The sequence below is a fragment of the Desmodus rotundus genome, chromosome 8, assembly GCF_022682495.2.
Source record: "Desmodus rotundus isolate HL8 chromosome 8, HLdesRot8A.1, whole genome shotgun sequence".
NCBI classification, from domain to species: Eukaryota; Metazoa; Chordata; class Mammalia; order Chiroptera; family Phyllostomidae; genus Desmodus; species Desmodus rotundus.
The window spans coordinates 108,663,485-108,682,921 of NC_071394.1; the positions used below are offsets into that span (position 1 = coordinate 108,663,485).

The window sequence follows — 19,437 nt, forward strand, 5'->3', positions numbered from 1 at the left end:
CATGACAAGAAGTAGAGAAAACTGGATTCTAATCCAAGTCCATCTGTCTCCAAAGCTGGCTCTTCCTACACTTCACACACCAAAGAGAAGTTAAATTAGCAGTTGTTAAAGTAGCATATGGGATTTCTGAGTTGGTGAAAACTGAGTATCATCTGATTTGAAGTCCCTTTCAAAATTAAGATGCCAGAAATGAAAAGTACTACTTCCTTCCCTTGTAGGATCACGTCCTACTTTAAGAATGCTTTCATGTCTATTCTCACAAAAATGGTTTGTTTAAGGTAAATAAGCTCTTGGCATTCTACCTCAGAGAGGAAGAGGACAACGAAGGTGAATTCCTTCAACTTCCTTCCCATTTGTCTCCAAACATATTTGTTTGTATTTTCAACTCCCCCCCCCATCTTTCATTCATTCAGTGCTCATTTATTAAGCATGTTTTAACACGCCAGGTACCAAATCTCAATGACTTACAGTCCAATGGGAAGAGTCTGTAGCCACAGAGGAAAAGGTTTATTCAAACATATTTCCATCTTCTTACAGATCTTACTTCATAAATTCTCATTCCTTTCTCATATCGCTTTCGTTTGTCCCTCACTGCTGTCTCTGTTCCTTCCTCTTGGCTACAGAAAACTTCTCTTCCTCCCTAACCAGCTACCACTCCATTTTTTAGTTGTTTCACCTTCCTGCATGCAATCTGACTTCCATACTCACCACTCGAATTGAAATTGCTCTAAGGTCACCAATAATTATCTACTGCAAAATCTTCATTTTTCTCAACTACTCTACAATACTGGATACCAATGGTCTTTATTAAACTCTCTTCTTGCTACCTCCATAAAAATTTCACCTATTTTTCCCAACCTTTTTTGGCCCCTTTCACTTGGCTTTCTTTCCACTGCTTGTACTTTAATACTGACTCTCCTTTCAGCTCATGCCTTTTCCTCCTGGTCTACCACCTCTTCCTGGACAATCTCATCTATTTCTGCAATACCAGCCATTACCTACATGATGTTTCCAAGTCTTCATTTCTACTCCTAACCCCCCAACTCAATTTCCAATTGCTCAGTGGGCCATTTTACCTGCATATTCTATATTATCTCAGATTCAGCATGTCAAAATTCAATTTATCATCCTTAGTTCACTCCCTCAAAGTGCTGTTTTTCTGAAATTCTTAGGTTGGTTAATAGTAATGGCACCACCAATACACAGTAACCCAGAACATAAAAATAATTATCTCTGAAAGCCTTACCTTACTTCATCTCCCATTTTTAGTTAGTCACCCAGTTCCAGGCATTTTACCAAAAATCTGCCAGAACACTCTCTTCCCTCATAGTGACCTAGTTCAGACCCACTTCAGTCTTTACATGAGTTATCAAAACCACCTCCTAACTGGTCTCTCAACTCTTGGTTCTCCTTTCTCTATCCATCCATCCTTGTAGCAGACATAGGTTCTTTTACAAGACTCTCTTCCTTTATGGAGTACACCTGATCCAGGCATATACAAGAGACTCACGGCTGGCCAGAGTACCACCTACCTACTCCTAGCCGCATGTCCAGTTCAGGGAAGAACATACGATCAAAGCCTTCCTCAGGACTTTACTTTCTTGCCAAGGCTATCGAGAAAGTCACTCTCTTTTCATTTGGGATTTTAAGCAAGGCCAATATAAGCTCAACTGCTTATAGCAGGGGGAAAGGGCAAAGTTTAAATAGAGTAGGATGTGACGGACAATCTACTGTCACCAAGTTCTTCCTGACCGTTCATATAACCTGGCCAATAAATTTCCTTTTGTGTTTAAGCCACTTTGAGTTGTGATGTCTGTCATTTGTAACCAAGAGTCCCCTTTAACAATTCTTTGTATCTCCCATTACTTTTCTAAGTCAAAGACAAAATGTTATTTGCCTACTTTTATTTAGTCAACTAAATTTTGTTAAAGTACACTGTATACTGAAGACATCCACCACTGTCTTGCCTTTTAAGTTTCCAATATATAAATGTACTTGTTGCAACTGAAATAAACCAGGTCATTCCATACAGCTGTGTCTTTGTACATGTTGTTCCCTCTGCCTAGAATGCTCCCTTCCTACCTTTGGCCACAAAATATATAGTAGGGCTGTATAAAATAAGGCTGGACAAATTAGTCAGGGGTCAAATCATGAACGCCCTTGAATGCCACCTTGAAGTGTATACATTTTAACCTGCTGAATGATGGGGAGACCACTATAGAATTTTAAATCAAGAAATGACAATCAGATTTGTACCTCATAGGCCTCATTGTGAATGTGGTGTAAAGGATGAGGTGATACTAAAGTCAGAGAAACAACAGCAGGCAATAGTCTAAGCCAGATGCCACAAGGGATAATGAAAGCAATACAATGGAACTGCTGTGGGGAAAAAATATTGCCAACTGCTGTCAACAGTATTGGTTAAGTCTTTCAAAGTTTTTAAACTAGCATTTGTTCTTACAAGGATGTAGACATAAATGTGAGGTCTACAAAAATCTACATTATCAAGATTTTACTGAATCATCACTGATAACAAAACATTAAAAACCTAAATGTTGACCAATATAAGTGATTTAAAATATAATATATATCATAAAAAGAAACTGAGTAATATTTAGAAACAAAAAATTTTAAATATAAGACAATACTCACAAAAATGTTAAGTTGAAACATAATACTATATACAATATGATTCTAATGCTGTTAAATAATGAAGATCAGAAGGATATGTTTTAACAGCAACAATAGATTAGTCAAATCAGTGCCAATATTGTGGGTAATTTGTTTTTTCCTTTGTAAATCTACACATTTGTTTTTCTCTGAGTAACACCCACCCTTACTCATGATTTCCTAAACTCAGTCACTACTTTACAGGTAAGAAAAATAAGTCCTAGAGGGGTTAAGTGACAAAAGTTCACATTCTAGTAAGTAATAAAAGGGCCAAAACTTGAACACTGCAGAGGTGAGGACTCACTGTTAAGCAACAAACCTGCGAAGCCGAAGCTATTTAACCCATAGCTGGAGAGAACCTATAGTAGGTGGGCACTTAATGTAGAACAAGCCTGTTGAGAATTTCAACTTGCTAGGTTACAACAGCCTCTATAAATTCATGCCTCAAAAACTATCGAACAGGCCCTAACTGGTGCCACTCAGTTGGTTGGACATTGTCCCTCAAAGCCAAAGGTTTCCAGTTCAATTCCTGGTCAGAGCACCTGCCTGGGTTGCAGGTTCAGTCCTGGATTGGGGTGCATACACCAGGCAACCGATCGATACTTCTCTCACATCAATGTTTCTCTCCCTCTCTTTCTCTTCTCCTCCCTTCCTCTCTCTCTAAAACTAAATAAATAAAATCTTTTTTTTTTTTTTTTATTGTTATGCAATTACAGTTGTATGCCTTTTCTCCCCATCCCTCTACCCCACCCCAGGTGAACCCACCTCCCTCCCCCCTCTCCTAAATAAAATCTTAAAAAAAAAACCCAAACTATCAAGTAGCTAGTGAGCAGACTTTAAGAAGGTGTAATTTAAAATGCTTGTTTGTACAACTTCGTTTTTTAGATAAACAATCCTTCAAAGAACAGAAAAGGAAATGACACTAGACTGGAGAAAGAAGCCTCAGAGAAATGTGTTAAGAGGAATTGATGTTCCAAAGTCGATACTTACTTTGCCCATTAAAATATAAAGTGCATAATTTATTATATCAGATTATTATCTTCTTGAATTGGGATCTCTACAACCTTGATACAATCCCAAATAAATTCTATAGACCTAAGTATTTAATTTATTCAAGCATGATAACTACTAAAAAGTCACTTGGCAACTAACAAAAAAAAATTTGAACATTTGTGAATAAAAGCTTTCAACCAAAAGAGTTTCTCCTACTGGATAGGAAGGAGAATGAAGATCAAAGAACAACTTTAAAAGTCTGAGTTACCTGTATTTTTTCCCCTAACACTACCAATTAAGAACATGTGTTTTAATTAGATGCAATTTAAATTACAGTACCACCTAAAAAAAAAATCAAAACATCTAAAATGTTTCTGAGGTGGTAGATTAAAGATTATGTTAGAATATACAGTCAGGTATATAGCTCTTAACAATTTCATATTAAAGGATTTTTTTTAAAGTAACTAATTACTGTGTATTGTATCCAAATGATTGTTATGCTTCACTAGTTTTAACTTGACCATCTATATGACCAACTAGACACCACTATCTTAATTTCACTGTTCTTTTTGATGAATTTTTAAACGATTCCTTATGTAAATTTAGAAAGTTTGCAGAAACCAATGCAAAAGCACCATCCAGTGGTAAAAGATGAAAATTACAACTTATACAGTGATTATAAAGCAAAAGGGGTGGAATTTGGGACTGCCTGGTCTCCAACACACATTTCCAGGAAGGAAAAAATAAACAGGCAATACAATATTGACAGTGTCCATTATTTGTTACCATTTCCCCAATCAAATCTTATTCTTACTATTTCAAGTTCAACTTTTCTTTTTCTCATGTGCCCACTGATTAACCAAATGCTGGATTGAATTAGGAGAGGAGTATTTCAAGACTTATCCAAAGCCTTAACTGCTCCCAAAATTAGAAAAACAGTTTATAAAGAAGAGAAATCGAGGGGCGGGGTTGAATTTCCAATGGCATTCTAGTCAGTAAGAGCCATTCAAGGTAACAACAAATGAGAGGCATCATATTTTTTTTTCCTTTTTTAAATTTGGTAGGCTATCCTGAAAGGCCAGGTAAAGATTCACAATTGGTTAATTCATACAGAACTCAGAATTTCTAATGAGAATATTAATCTTTGATAATCAAAACTATTCCAATTTGAAGACCAAAGCCTAATGTTTTCCCAATAATCTGCTCTCCTACCAGTATACAGATGCACAAATATTTCAGCTTTCCACACAACAACTTTCTAATCACCTCCTGTTCTTTAAAAAATGTTTAACTAAGAACAAATTATAACAAAAAAACAAAGTTTGTTTTGAAACAACTTTGCATTAAGGCTACTTAATATCAAATGGCATTAACATTTGGATAATAAAATATTTAACAAAAAGTACAGAAAGTTGCAACCTGGTAATGGCAAAGAAACCATTTACTGGGTTATAGTTTCTTCCTTTTTACAGAATCCTTCAATATGCTTGACTTTCAAAAAAGCCTAATAATTCCAATGATATTAAACTAGCTTACATTATCTTCACTACTACCTTGAGTCTACCACCTCTAACTTCATGAGACTTTTCTAACTACTTTCACTAAAACACAGGAGTCACTCATATAATTAAGGTTCTCCAATGATTACTGAGTGGCCAATCATGTTTGTACCACAAACATATAACATGTAAGAGAACTAGCTATGAGCAAGGTAATGCATACAGCTGGATGAGAGGTGAATGAAAACATCTAGTAATTTATTAGTTTTTCAGGATAAAATAAAACTATTTGCAGTACCATTAGTTTCAGCTATTTAATATTCTCTTCTCTAAGCTACAACATAGAGCCTTCTAAATTAGATTTTTAAGCCCCCTCCACTGAAAATTTATTTTAATTATTAAGCAAGTTGCTACATAAGTTTTGCAGGAACACAAACAAGGCCTACCACACAAAGTGCCTACCACAAAGGATTTTGGCTGATACCAAGTATTTTCACATACATATACACTTATGTATAAAAGCTAATTTTAAGTTATGAGGCATAAATAGCAACAAACTAATGAATACAAGAGCTGCCTATATTACTGCAGAGAGACCACCAGAAAATAACCTACCATAGTAGGAATCCCCATACTATTTTCCTCTGGTGGAATCAGTAGTTGTATTGTTTCAATTCCACTCTCAGGCCTGTAGCAGCAGAAAACAGGTATCAAAAGCAAGAATATGCTATCACTAGCAATGAAGGACTATGTTATAAAAATAACTAACACCTTAAAACACTGAATTATTAGATAATATTAAAAATCTTACTAATTCAGAACTTGGTTTTACCGTTCTATCAAGAAAAAAATTATTAATCTGTATAATAAGATAGTTTATTAAAGGTTTTTATACATGAACCAATCCTTACTGTATTCTCAGAAGTGTTTCAAAAGTAGTGTGAGTCTTAGAATTGCTACCAAAAAGGCATTCTCATTTTTAAAAAGGAAATTGTTCAAATATATTCACTACCTAATAATCAAATAATTTTATGCAGGTGTCTTAATATAAGAAACTATGAAGTATAAAATATTCGCTCTATATAATTTCTGAATATTTAAAACATGTTCATTTTAGAAATATATAAATTTAAGAAATCACAGTATCTCCCAAAGAGAAACACTGGTAATTATTTTATAACATATATAGTATAATAACTGAATAGTACTTGCTTCTCCTCATCTTCTTCCACTTAACAATGTACACTTTTACCCATGTCCTTAAATATATCTTCAAAATACTTTCAATGATTACATATATAACATTACATTTAAAAGTAGTATCTTATTGTATTTAACCGATTTCCTAAGATTAAACATTTGGGTTGCTTCTATTTTTAAGTCTTTACCTGAGGATATGTTCATTGATTTTAGCGAGAGAGAAAGGGAGGGAGGGAGGCGGGGAGAGAAGGGGGGGGAGAGTGGGGGGGGGAGAGAGAGAGAGAGAGAGAGAGAGAGAGAGAGAGAGAGAGAGATCAATTGGTTGCCTCCCGTATTCACCCACAACCTATGTATGAGCCCTGACCAGGATTTGAATCCACCCACAACATTTTGGTGTACAGGACAACACTTCAACCAACTGAGCCACCCTGCCAGGGTTATTTTTTTTTATTCTTGTATAATAATTTTTACAGGATCTTATGCCAAATGGCTTGTCTTCAAAAATAAGTAAAATTACATCTAAAATATTCTGGAACCATTCATTTCTCAGGTGTAATGGCCTAGTAAGAACAAATGTCAGAATTAAGTTCCCTGTATAAAAGTATGCTGCCAACCACATTTCTCATTAGTCTGAAAGAATCATCATCTTTTACTATCTCTGTCAATCACTGCAATGTTCTAACGTGCCTTTCCAGTACGTTAGAAGATAGATAGATACCATCCTGTCCACTCTGGTGGACAGCTGTAGTTAAGGTTAGCTATAGTTCTAAACATATTAAATTTGTCACTCTCCTCTAGCCAAAACTCTTTATGAACAAATTAACCTCATAAAAATATTAAAGGGCCATTACTACCATATTGATATAACAGAAATAGTAATATTATTAATATGCCATTTGGTGGCAGCAAATACAAAGAAAGCAAATCTGCCAAGCACTTCTATTTATTGTGTTATTACCAATACAAAGTCAGTCTTCCTCTAAGAACTTCAAATGAAAAATAATGCTTTACAGGTTTAATAGTTACAGCTTAATCTTATGTTAATAGTCAAGCTCAAAACAATATCATGAACAAATTCCTAATAAACTGATTGAAAATAATAGCTTTGTTACTATATCATTTACAATTAAATTTACAATTTGTCTCAAAAACTATGTGATCTTGATATTTATTACAAAATGTAATTGTGATAGCTTTCATGTGTACCAATTAATATACATATGTACATGAGTGGAAAAGTAGGTTAATAATAAAACAATTCATAAATAAATAATAAAAGTTTCACGTATTCACAACTGTAACCTACTTTTACCCACCTGTGTGTGCATATCATGTAAAAATTAGTTTCTTACTCTAACCAAATCCAGCTAGCCTAGCTCCCCAACCCTTTGAGTAACTTACTCAACAATCATTTGTTAATAACTACTTATGTGCTAAGTACAGCAGTGAACCAGAGAAACAATTTGTAGCTTCACAAGGCTCACAAAACATCTCTCAAATATTCCTTTTTCCAGACTTGGAATATGGGGTAATAAAAGACCTGCTTGAAAACCAAAGTATTATATAAACATATATAATACAAAAGTATTAATAGTTACCCTCCACATCTAATTTACAATAAAAAATACACAAAATACAGAGGAATACAAGAGGGGTTTTTTTTGGTATTATAATTACCTTAATGTCCTTCTCTTTTATTGAAATATCGAGTTATTTCAAAAGAAAGAATGTTTGGTGCCTTTAATTTACTACTCTGTTTATTCAACTCCTCAAAATATTAAGTGACTAAAATAACTGAATTACATCAAACTAAAAAATGCATGCACAGCATTTTTCACACAGAATTATCACATAACAAAGTATGTCAATCTTTTTAGTTACTTATTTATAGAAAGCATTGCTAAAGTGTCTCATAGTCCAAGACATAAAAAAGCAGGGGCTGGGATCATGATTGAATGAATGCAAGCTGAGATTAAGTTTGTTTATATACTAACAGATTAACCATGTAGTTAAGCACATCCGAACACTGTAAACACCCTGTCTTCCACAGCAAGAAGGGGTTGTGTCCTATTTACTACAGTGAATCCAGCTGGCTTTGCTTAGTAGCATACAATAGTGACGAACAATGTCATATATGAACATTTCTCATACTGATGACTGCATCTTGTCAGAAGAGAATTTTCATTTTCTTGTTTTTCTGTTTTTGTCAACAGGATACAAGATTTTACAGGTTAAAAATTAACACTGGCAATTTCATATGGTCCAACCCAATACCAATTATTCATGACCTAAGTTCCTCGAGGGCAGGCACCTTTTCTTCCTCAAAATGCCCATCTTCTAGTAAGGGAGAAAGGTAAATAAAAAGTAAACTGCCAAGCAGTGCAGTAAGTGCTCTGATAGAAGTTCATGGGTGTGTGCGTAAGAGAGGGATGCAGACGTACACACATACGTTGCATTAGAAATCACAAGATGTACTAGTCAATAATGAGTGATATCAGGAAAACTGGGAGTTACTTGGAAAATAAAATTAAATAGAATTCCTTAGCTCAGTGACCAATATACTAAGATGTATGTGTTTAAAGAAGTATAAAAGTACTAGGAAACTAATGACTGATTTCTCCCTAAGATGAAAAACAAGACAGGGATGCTCTGCTCTCACCACTCTCCCATTCGGTATCCTATTCAGAGTCCTAGTGTTAGCAGACACGGCTGATTGTCTATGTATAAAATCCCATGGAACCTCCAAAAAAGTTCCCAGAACTAGTAAGTAAATTCAGCAAAATCATAAAATATAGTTATATTTCAACATACTACCAAGGACTGGAAATCAAAAAGTTAAAAGCAGTAGTATTTATAATAGCACTCTCAAAACTGAAATACTGATATAAACTTAAAATGTGTACAGAATCTCTATGCTACAAACTATAAAATGTTGAGAAAGGAAATCAAAGACCTAAATAAATGAAGAAAGATCACATTCATGAAATGAAACTCAATATTGTTACAATGTAAAATTTTCTTCCTTTCATCTACAGACTCAATGAAAACCTAATCAGTCTCAGTGTATTTGTAGAAATGAATAAGCTAACTCAAAAATTTATATGGAAAAACAAAGGAACTAGAAGAGCTAAAACAATTTTTTAAAAGAATCAAGTTGCAGGTTCCAGATCCCTAGAGAAAGTTACAGTAATCCAGAGTATGACAATGAAGAAAGAAGAATAGACATATACATCTCATGGAATAGAACAGAGTCCAGAAATAGAGCCACGTATACATGGTCAATTGATTTTTTTACAAAGGGGCAAAGGCAATTCAACAGAGAAAAAAAGAATCTTTCCAACAAAATAGTCTGGAACAACTGTGTAATTCTTTGCAAACAAAACAAAACCTACAATAAAAACCACCATTTAGACATCTACCTAATATTATACCCAATAAAGAACTCAAAATGGGCCATAGACCTAGATTAGACATAAAACTTGCAACCAAAAAAAGTCTCAAAGAAAATATAGGAGAAAAATCTTTGTTACCTTGGATAGACAAAGATTCCCTAGAGACTATCAAAAGTACAATCCACATATAAAAATATTGATTTATTTAAATTCATCAAAATAAAGAATTTCCTGCTCTTTGAAAGACATCACTGAGAATGAAAATACAGGCCACCGATTGAGAGAAAATACTTGCCAATCAGATACCTAACAAAGCAATTATATGCATAATAAAGAATTCATATAACTCAATAGGAAGGCCCAATTTTTTAAATGGGCAAAAGATGTAAACAGTTTGACACTTAACCAAAGACATACTGACATAAAGATAGAGACATTAATCATTAGAAAAATGCAAATTAAAGCACAATGAGCTGCTGTTACACACGTACTAAAATGATTTTTTATAAAAACTGATAATAGCGAATTCTGGAGAGAATGCAGAGCAATTAAAATTCTCATACATTACTGGTAAAAATGCAAAATGGTAAAATCCCTTTAAAAAACAATTTTATGTTGCTTATCATCATTATTATTAATTATATACATAATTGATGTATAACCTAACAATTCTACTCCTGGGTATTAACCCAATAAAATAAAAACTCACACTCACCAAAAAATCTGCCCATGAACATTTATACTGGCTTATTCATAATCTCCAAAACCTGAAAATAACCCAAACATCCCTCAACTAGAGAATGGAAAAATGTACTGTAGTAAACCCATGTAATAAATACTATTCAGTTAATAGAAAAGGAACCAATCAATGACTAAACACACCAACAACAGAGACAAATCTTAAATACATTACGCTAAGTGAAAGGCTACATACTGAATGATTCTATTTCCTACAACCTTCTGCAAAAGACAAAACATTAAGGACAGCAAAGAAATACACAATTGCTAGGAGCTGGGGACCTGAAAATGGTATAAATGCAAAGGGGCACAAAGAACATTTTAGGGGTGATGTAAGTGTTTTGTATCTTGATTGTCATGGCCATCACATGACTGCATGCATTTGTACAAGCTCACAAAACTGTACCCTATGAAGAGTACATTTTACTACTTCTAAATTATACCTTAATTAAAAAAGAAAAATAATAAACATACTAGAAGCCATGAGAATTTTAAAAACATCATCTCATAAGAGAAAAGACAAAAACTGAAAAGACATAAAATTTAGAAGACATAAAACATTCATAAATTTAACCATTTAAAAATATTAAATTGCTACATTGAAAAAATATAATCACAAAGTGAAACAAATGACAATTATAAGGGAAAAACACAATCTACTAGAAAAATAGGCAAAGAATATAAACAATTCATAGAAAAGGAAACACAATATCTAAATATATTTATATGGAATATTTCTATAATATTCCATATAAATATATAAAGAGATGTTCAACCTAACGTGAGAAATTCAAATTAAAATCACATGGCCATACTAATTATTCATCTCTTAAACTGCAAAGATCAACAAGTCTGAAACTGCGTAGGTCCCAGAGTGAATGAAGTATGCATACAATCTCTGAGGGACAGCAATTTGTCAACGGCTAGCAAAACTGTGAATGCATATTTTTTGATATGGAAATACATTTCCAGGATGTATTTTTAAGAGAAAAAGCAAGTTAAATTATGCTTATACTACGTGCTACCTTCTGTTTAGGAAAGAGAGGAAAAGAAAACATTAGTATTTGCTTTTATTTGCATATAGAAACACTAAGGATATATGGGAAACGAAGTTATTTATTTGGAGTGGGTTGCACAAAGTGGGAGAAAGACTTCTCAGTTATAGCTTTATCTGACTGAATCATGTGAAGGTAGAAGAAAAAAAGGGAGAGGGAGGAAGAGGAATTTACCCTGATGTGTTTGCACATGACCTATGAAGGTGTTATATGATAAAGAATTTGACTGGCTTTTGTCCTGAGTGCCTGTGAGTTTCTAAACCCTTGGAATTTCCTAAGTGACAGGTGTCTTTATTATTCCTGGTGAACCCTTAGAACCACATCTGAGTTTATGCTAATGAAGTGACTCACAGTAGGCCCCTAGATTGTTCCAGATTGGGGCTGGCCATGCTGGAAAGAATAACCATGTGATGTTAGCCTGACCACCTAAACTTCTGACCTCTGGGGAGGGTAGTGGGGCTAAAGATGGAATTAAATATCTTGGCCACAATTCTACACATCTTTAAATCCAATATACCTATAAACTGAATCCCAATAAATCATCTTGACACTGAAATTGGTTGAGCATCAATATACTGGGAGGGTGATGTGTCCAGAGAACATGGAAGTTTCAAGTCTGGGACCCTCTCAGACCTCATCATGAGTCTCTCCTATTTGGTGTTTCCATTTTGTTCTCTTGCTATAATAAAACTGTAATCCTAAGTATACCACTTTCCTGAGTTCTGGGAGTCATTAAAGCAAATTATGGAACTTGAGGGGGCAGTGGGAATCCCAAAATTTATAGCCAGTTGGTCAGAGGCGTGGGTGGCCTGGGAGCACTGGAGCTGCAGCTGGTATCTAAAGCGAGGAGTCTCTGGGAGGACCAAGCCCCTACTTGTGAAGTCTCCAGAACTGCACTATAGTAGGTGGTTACTCACAGCAGCGTTGTGTTAGCAACAGAACAACTTAGATATCAACAGGAAACTGGGTACATAACAATAAAATACTAAGCACCCGTACTCTTTAAGTGCTGAAGTAGAATAAACTCAAGATACTGGAGATAGAGAAGGCAAATAAAATGTACAACAGTGGACTAATACACTACCCACTGTGTAAATGGTGGGGGAGTAACAGATATCTGACTATAGTCTCATAAAATCTTTAGGGATAGAGAAGGAAATAATGGTCAGCTATAGTAAGGGAAACCAATGACTTTGGGATGATGTGGCTAGAGGTGGAAAGGGCAATTTTTACATTGTACCCTTTATATTCCTTTTAAATTGTGAACCATGATTACCTGTTAAAATTAAATTAAAAAGCCTACACAGATGAATCAGATGCATACCAAAGGTGAGAATTACAACACTGATTCACTCAAAAAAATAAGTAACTGAAGTGTATGAAGATAGATTCATTCTACTCTGCCAGCCTGCTTTCCTCCAACTCAAAGTTTGACAGACCAATTAAACAAAAAATTTCCAGAGGTGGAGCCTAGAAATCTGTACTTTTAAATAGTAATTCTCATTTAGAGGCAAGATGTAGAACCACTGATAGGAAAGGGTTACTAAATTTACAAAGCATTGTGCCAGCCAAACTGAGTTGATACAATAAAAATATTCCCCACCCTAACAGGCACAAAGCAAATAATCAAGACATACCACTTCACAAATGGGAACATTAATTTAGTTACACAGTACTGCAGAGAAAATAATTTAAGAACAATCATCATTAGGTGAAAGGATGAAGCAAGATGGACCATGCTGACAACACGTGCATAGATTAACATCATCACTACGAATGAACCCTCATCATGTACTCACCTGCTGTGAGAAAATATAAATTTGTGTTGTATATGCAAATGTAAGTGTATATGCATATATCAACACACCAACCTATAACATGTATGACACAGAGTAAGTTGATAGGTGGCTATATGTATGTAGACATCTGCTTATTATACTTGACGTATTCTTGCTTAAAAAAGGAGTGGGGAGCCCTGGCCAGGTAGTTCAGTTCAGTAGAGCACTGTCCCAATAGGCTGAAGTTGCAAGTCCGATCTCCACTTAGGAAATATACAAGAAACATCCAATTAATACATACATAAATGGAACATCAAATCAATCTCTCTGTCTCCCCTCCAAAATCAGTAAATACAAAATTTAAAAAACCAAAAGGACTCTAATCTCACTTCTAAATCTACCAATTTACAGAAGAAAATAAAATAGAGGAACATGCTAAAAGACATCAAGAGGATACAGTCAGTCAAGTTAGTTAGTATGTAGGAAATTCCATAAAACAAATGAATTTCTTTAACAATACATGGATTTTTTTTTTAAAGGGAGGGATACTATTACAGACTTAAGAAACCAATCATATGTAACATTCAAACTTTAAGAATTAAAAAGCTTTAAAAAGACAACTGACACAAAGAAAATGTAATAAATACTGACTTTGCTTCAAAATACTCCAAAAACATTTGAGGAATGGTAAAAATGTTGATAACTGCTGAAAATGGATAACCAATTCACAGGGGTTCATTAATAATCTCTGTGTGACAAAGTTTAAGAATTAAATTATATTTAAAACTTTTAATTAAAGAACATCAATTATAGAGTGATATTTCAAAAATGAGTGCAATTTTAGATTGATATTTCCTCATGATTCTGCTCACACATAACACTATTTTAAAAAGAGAAGTTTAAAAATGTTAAAGTGGTTAGGTCCAACTTAGGCCTAAACTTTATAGCAAAACGGATACCAGCCAATTTATGGAATCTAGGAGATCTGGTAGATCTAAACCAGAGTTCCTCAAAGCCAGCACTACAAACATTTTAAGCCAAATAATTATTTGTTTGGACTCCTGTCTCATCCATCACAGGATGTTCGAAGCATCCCTGGAACTACCCACTAGATGTCTGCAGCATTTCCTCTCTCCGAGCGGTGACACCCAGAAACATGTCCAGATACTGCCAAACCTAATCTGTCCCTCATCTCCACTGGTAAATTTTCAGAATGGTGAGCTTACTATTAAAAGCAAAAGGAACTTAGTAGTATATTCCTCAAGGCTCTTCCAAAAACAACTTGAGTAAAGCAGCATGACACCAGCCAGAATCAGACAAGATATATTTTCCACATTAACTCCTCACAACCATCCAAGATCTCAAATATTTGAATAAAGATTCAATCTTTTTTTAAAATGTAAATATGTACACATTTCTTCATATTTAAATACAACGTGCTAGACAAATTAGGCTTTTCTGGTGATTTATATGAAATATCCAGAACAGGCAAATCCATAGAGGCAGAAAGATTAGCGGTTGCTAAAAACTGAGGGCACGAGAAAATGGGTGGTAATTGCTTAATGAAAATGGGTTTTCCTTTTGAGGTTCTGGAACTAGGTAGTGCTAATAATTGTGCAACACTGTTAACGTATTTAGTGCCAGTGAATTGTACACTTTAAAATAGGTAAGTTTACGTTATGTGACTTTTTCCTAAATAAGAAAAAAAAGGATAAGGTAGGTAGCTACTTACGTTGTTTTGCTAGTGTAGATCTGAGAAATACACAACAATCAAGTAAAAAAATATTGAATGTAACACTGGAAATGTAATCTACTCCTTTGAAAATTAATTCAGATTACATATCTAAAGTGCAGAATGGTAAAAATCATCTTGATGAAATATGATGCAACTGTTAAAAATTATAATTAGGAAGATTATGTAGCAACTAGGTAAAGCATGGCAGGAATGAAATGAAGCATGATAGGAACCCACATTGCATATGGAAGCTCCATCTTATTAATGCATCCTTGACAAACATATTTTTATGAAATAACAATACAGCTACCTGGTATGAAAAGCAAAGGTTATAAAACTGCATATACCCTCTGTTTAGAATTACGTATACTCATTCATTCCAAGAGTTACTGACTGTGTTGCTACAATGTGTTAGGTGCTGCTAATAAAGAGATAGCATAGCATTATTCTAAAGGAGTTACAGTTTTAGTAAAGGAAACAAGTACACACACAACTTCTTTATGATAAAAGGATATAGTACAATGATAACCAGGAAAACCCAGGCCTTAAAACAGGCACAAAGGAAATGGTTATAAAGACCTAATTAATGAAACACATTATACAGCCAGAGAAGCACAACTAGCCCACTCTCGTGTAGCAGGGTGAACTGAGTGTGTGTGTGCATGCCTGTTGTCAGATGCCACTTCTGTCAGGATGATTGTCTTTAAACAAGGATTTGGACAAAAAAGGCAAAAGCCATTTGTAATAAAGAGGACAGAATGCAAAGCTGGCCAGGATGCAAAACAATAGACACTACAGGTAGAAATTTAAATTGATATAGCCTCTGTTGAGGGCAGGTGACAATAGCTAGCAAAATTATGAATGTATATACCACTGAGAAAGATCTCCAAAATATATGAATGGGGGAGGGAGGGATACAACAATCAAGTATGCTGTCATGTGCGTTAATAGGGGAGAAAAATGAGAACAGATTTGTACATGCCTGTCTTTTGTAAAATCTGTATCACCAATCCCCAACTGCATACTCTCCTCTGTATCACAGGGCAGAAGTCTGGAACTACATTTCCCAGAACCCCTTTTCCCAAATGATTCAAGGATAGCACATGCCAAAGAAGGACACCCATGCAAGATTTAATGAAGAAAATGGGAACTATTACTGTCTGATAGCAACTGTAAGTAAATGGACAGAAAGACAACAGACATGAAGTTTGAAGTGACTGCTGCATGACAATTACCTGCTTTTTCCAGACTCAATACTGCATAGCAGATCCTCAAATAATGTCATTTCATTCAACATCACTTTGTTATAATGTTGATGAGATGCTGTAAGAACTTAACTGTTGATACCCATTAGCCTACGGTAAAAATGGTTTCATTATACATCATTTCACCCCCATTTCCAAGAGCCTATCGACAACAGTAAGCAAGGACTTACAATACAATGTCAATTTTCCAAAGTAAATCCTCACTTTCAATCGAATCACAGTTAAGGTCAACAGTTTCACATGGCAATTTGAAATTTTTAAAAAAGTATATAGAATATCAAAGGATAAAAAAAGTCAATCTTGAAAGAAAATGAACTTCATACCATATACAAAAATAAAATTCCAGGAGGGCAAAAAACTAAGTGGGTAAAGATACCACAAATTTTTAGAAGAAACAAGGTATTTTTAGGAACTTGATGGATTTCTTACACAAGTAAAAGATATATATGATTGTATTACATTTTAAGATTTCTGAACCAAATAAACCAAAAGAAAAGATTAGCAACATATTAACATGTATATACACCAAAACCAACAAAAAATTCATAGCATATACACACAATCACTGCGTTGTAAGGGTTGGGGGGGTAGAAACAAGCAATTTACACAAAAATATTCATTGGTCAAAAATATAAAAATATAGTCAATCTCACCAGGAACCTTGGATATATAAATTAAAACAAGATACTACATCATACCCATCAGATTGTAAAAACTGAAGTCAAACTGAAAGAATTATCAACAAGTATAAAAGAGGCAATACAATTGGTACAACCACTATGGAGAAAATAAAAATTACACAGTAAATGTGAACATGTGTACATATTCTATGGCCCAGCAAGTCTACTTCCACACATCAACTTCAGGGAACTCTGAAATGGACACAAGGAGACGCACAAGAGCTTCTACAAAAGCACTATCTGTAATCGCTGAAAATGGGAAACTATTTAATTGCAGTATGTTAGGGGAATAAACTATGGTTTATTTGTACAAACCACAGCAATTGTAACAAATGTATCGACATGGATAAATTTTAAGAACAATGCTACAAAAGATACATATACTGTCTAAAAGTTTAGAAACATCAAAAATGGCAGTATGTATTGTTTATGACATTTTTATGGGTATGTAAATACAGTATAAGTACAAGAAATTAATACTATATTAACTTTCAAATTGGTTTACCTAGGAAGGGATGGGAGTGAGGCTCTAGCTTTATATGTAACTACTTTATTCTTTAAGAGACACAAAGCAAGTATGGTGGAGTATTAATATCTATTTATTCCTGGTGATAGGTACTTAAGGTTTCTACTGAATTTTATTTTATCCTATGTGTCTAAAAACTTCAACCTACTTAAAAATATTTTTCAAGAAAGATTTTTCTGCTTGACTTGAGTGTAGAAGATGAACTGAAACAGGGGAAAGACTGGATAAAGGAAGACTGGTCAGGGAACTACATTAATCCAAGGGGAAAATGACAGCAGCATGAACCAAGATTGTGAAAGTGGGAAGGACAGAGAATCAGGACTAGAGATTTCTTCACATAGGTATGCAAGTCTGGTATGCTTAGGAGTCATTTTCTTTTCTTTAAGATTTCCTATATCATTGAAATGCTTGTGCGTATACACTAAACCAAAGTAAAAAAAAAGTCCCCCATGCCCATGTCAGTTTGATTTGAGGGGCTGTCTTACAAAATTCAAGTTCATTTATGTCACCTTCTAGTTAGTGAACTTAGGCTACATTTATACAACATTATTTAGTAAACATCAAAGCCTGGGAGCTTCTATCCAGAAAGTCTAATTCATAGTATTATATGTCTGAATTACTCACACAATGGACCAAGGACACAGGCTTGTCCACTTGCACCAAATTTGCCACTTTCACTACTGTGTATCATAGAAAACTGGCAGCTTACAAAGTCTAAACTTTATCATCTCTAATCATCACCAGAAAAAATATTCTACAGACATGGGCCTCAATAGTCAGTCATTAACATTGAATCCAAACAGAATTACAGGCAAGAACATTGCAAATTCCAAAAAAAAGATGTACGAACAACTAAAGAGTCAACCCTACCAAAAAATAATGTCCTCATACATATAATATAAATCTAAGAATGTCCTTTCTTCGAACTAGTTTTTCAGATGATTCCCTCTTACGTGTGCACGCATATACATTCGCACATTCACGGTAACTTACAGACAGATGACAACCCGAACAGACCCGGCTCTGATGAGGGAGGGAATGCAGGCCCAGAAGTTCACCAGGTGACCACTGGGCGCCCTTTCACAAACACTGCAGTAAGATGCTAGGAACCTGAGACACACCATGTGAAAAGTGCTGCTCTTAGACAATTTCCGAAAATATGCTAAGCCCTGGCAGTCATTTGTATGTGTAATTTTTTTGTTTAAATACTGAGGTAACACAACTTTTAAAATGGAATACTAGTTTCTGTCAGGGTTGTCTGCTTATCAACATAAACTGCCTAAGACAGACTTTACTTTTTAAAAAAAGGAATATAAAAGGAAGGAAGGGAAAAAAACCATACCTACTTTACGCTCTGCTCCACTTGTGCTTATGCAGTTTCTTTTCAGTTTGTCTTTCAGAAACTCCACACACATCTCTTTGTCACATTTGGTAAAAGGAGAAATAGTTCGTTTCTCAGTAACTCCAAGGTTGAGAAAAAAATTATATTGTCTTTGAAGAATCATTCGTTTTTTCAGAGGCAAAGATGTAGGTATTATAACCTGGGCTATCTGGTTGATACAACATTCTCTGGGCATTGGTATCACTGAGTATAGTTCAACTGGTGATTAATATGAGGTCTGTTCAGAAAGTATCCAGCCATGTAATATGCAAAATAGAGACACTGATTGAAGATACAAGACACGACTGGGCCATTTTTTTCTGGATCATAACCATAGACCCATGATTCCTCTCTGGTTACGACCTCCTTGAGGATCTGGCTCATTGGTAGCAGTTTGAATCAAGTCATTAGCAACTGCAGCACGATGTTCCTTCCACTCTGGCAGCAGAGGCCATAAAACAATTTTGCCACGACATGTTTCATGCCAAGATCCTGCATCAAAGTCTTAGACACAGTAGTTTTTGG

General features: G+C 34.7%; 1 protein-coding gene across 10 annotated transcripts in view; it reads right to left on the reverse strand.

Annotated features, from left to right (window-relative positions):
• ANKRD28 (ankyrin repeat domain 28) overlaps positions 1–19,437 on the reverse strand; it is a 177,888-nt gene that overhangs the window by 124,942 nt on the left and 33,509 nt on the right. Inside the window, exon 2 of one of the 10 annotated variants that reach the window (XM_053929631.2) lies at positions 5,778–5,850. The exons of 8 other annotated variants lie outside the window; for them this stretch is intronic. In XM_053929631.2, coding sequence (XP_053785606.1) covers positions 5,778–5,795 — 18 coding nt within the window. In that variant the 5' untranslated portion in view covers positions 5,796–5,850. Of the gene's footprint in view, positions 1–5,777; positions 5,851–19,437 lie in introns of those variants that run through there. One more of the 10 variants, XM_045200118.3, reaches the window with a different exon arrangement.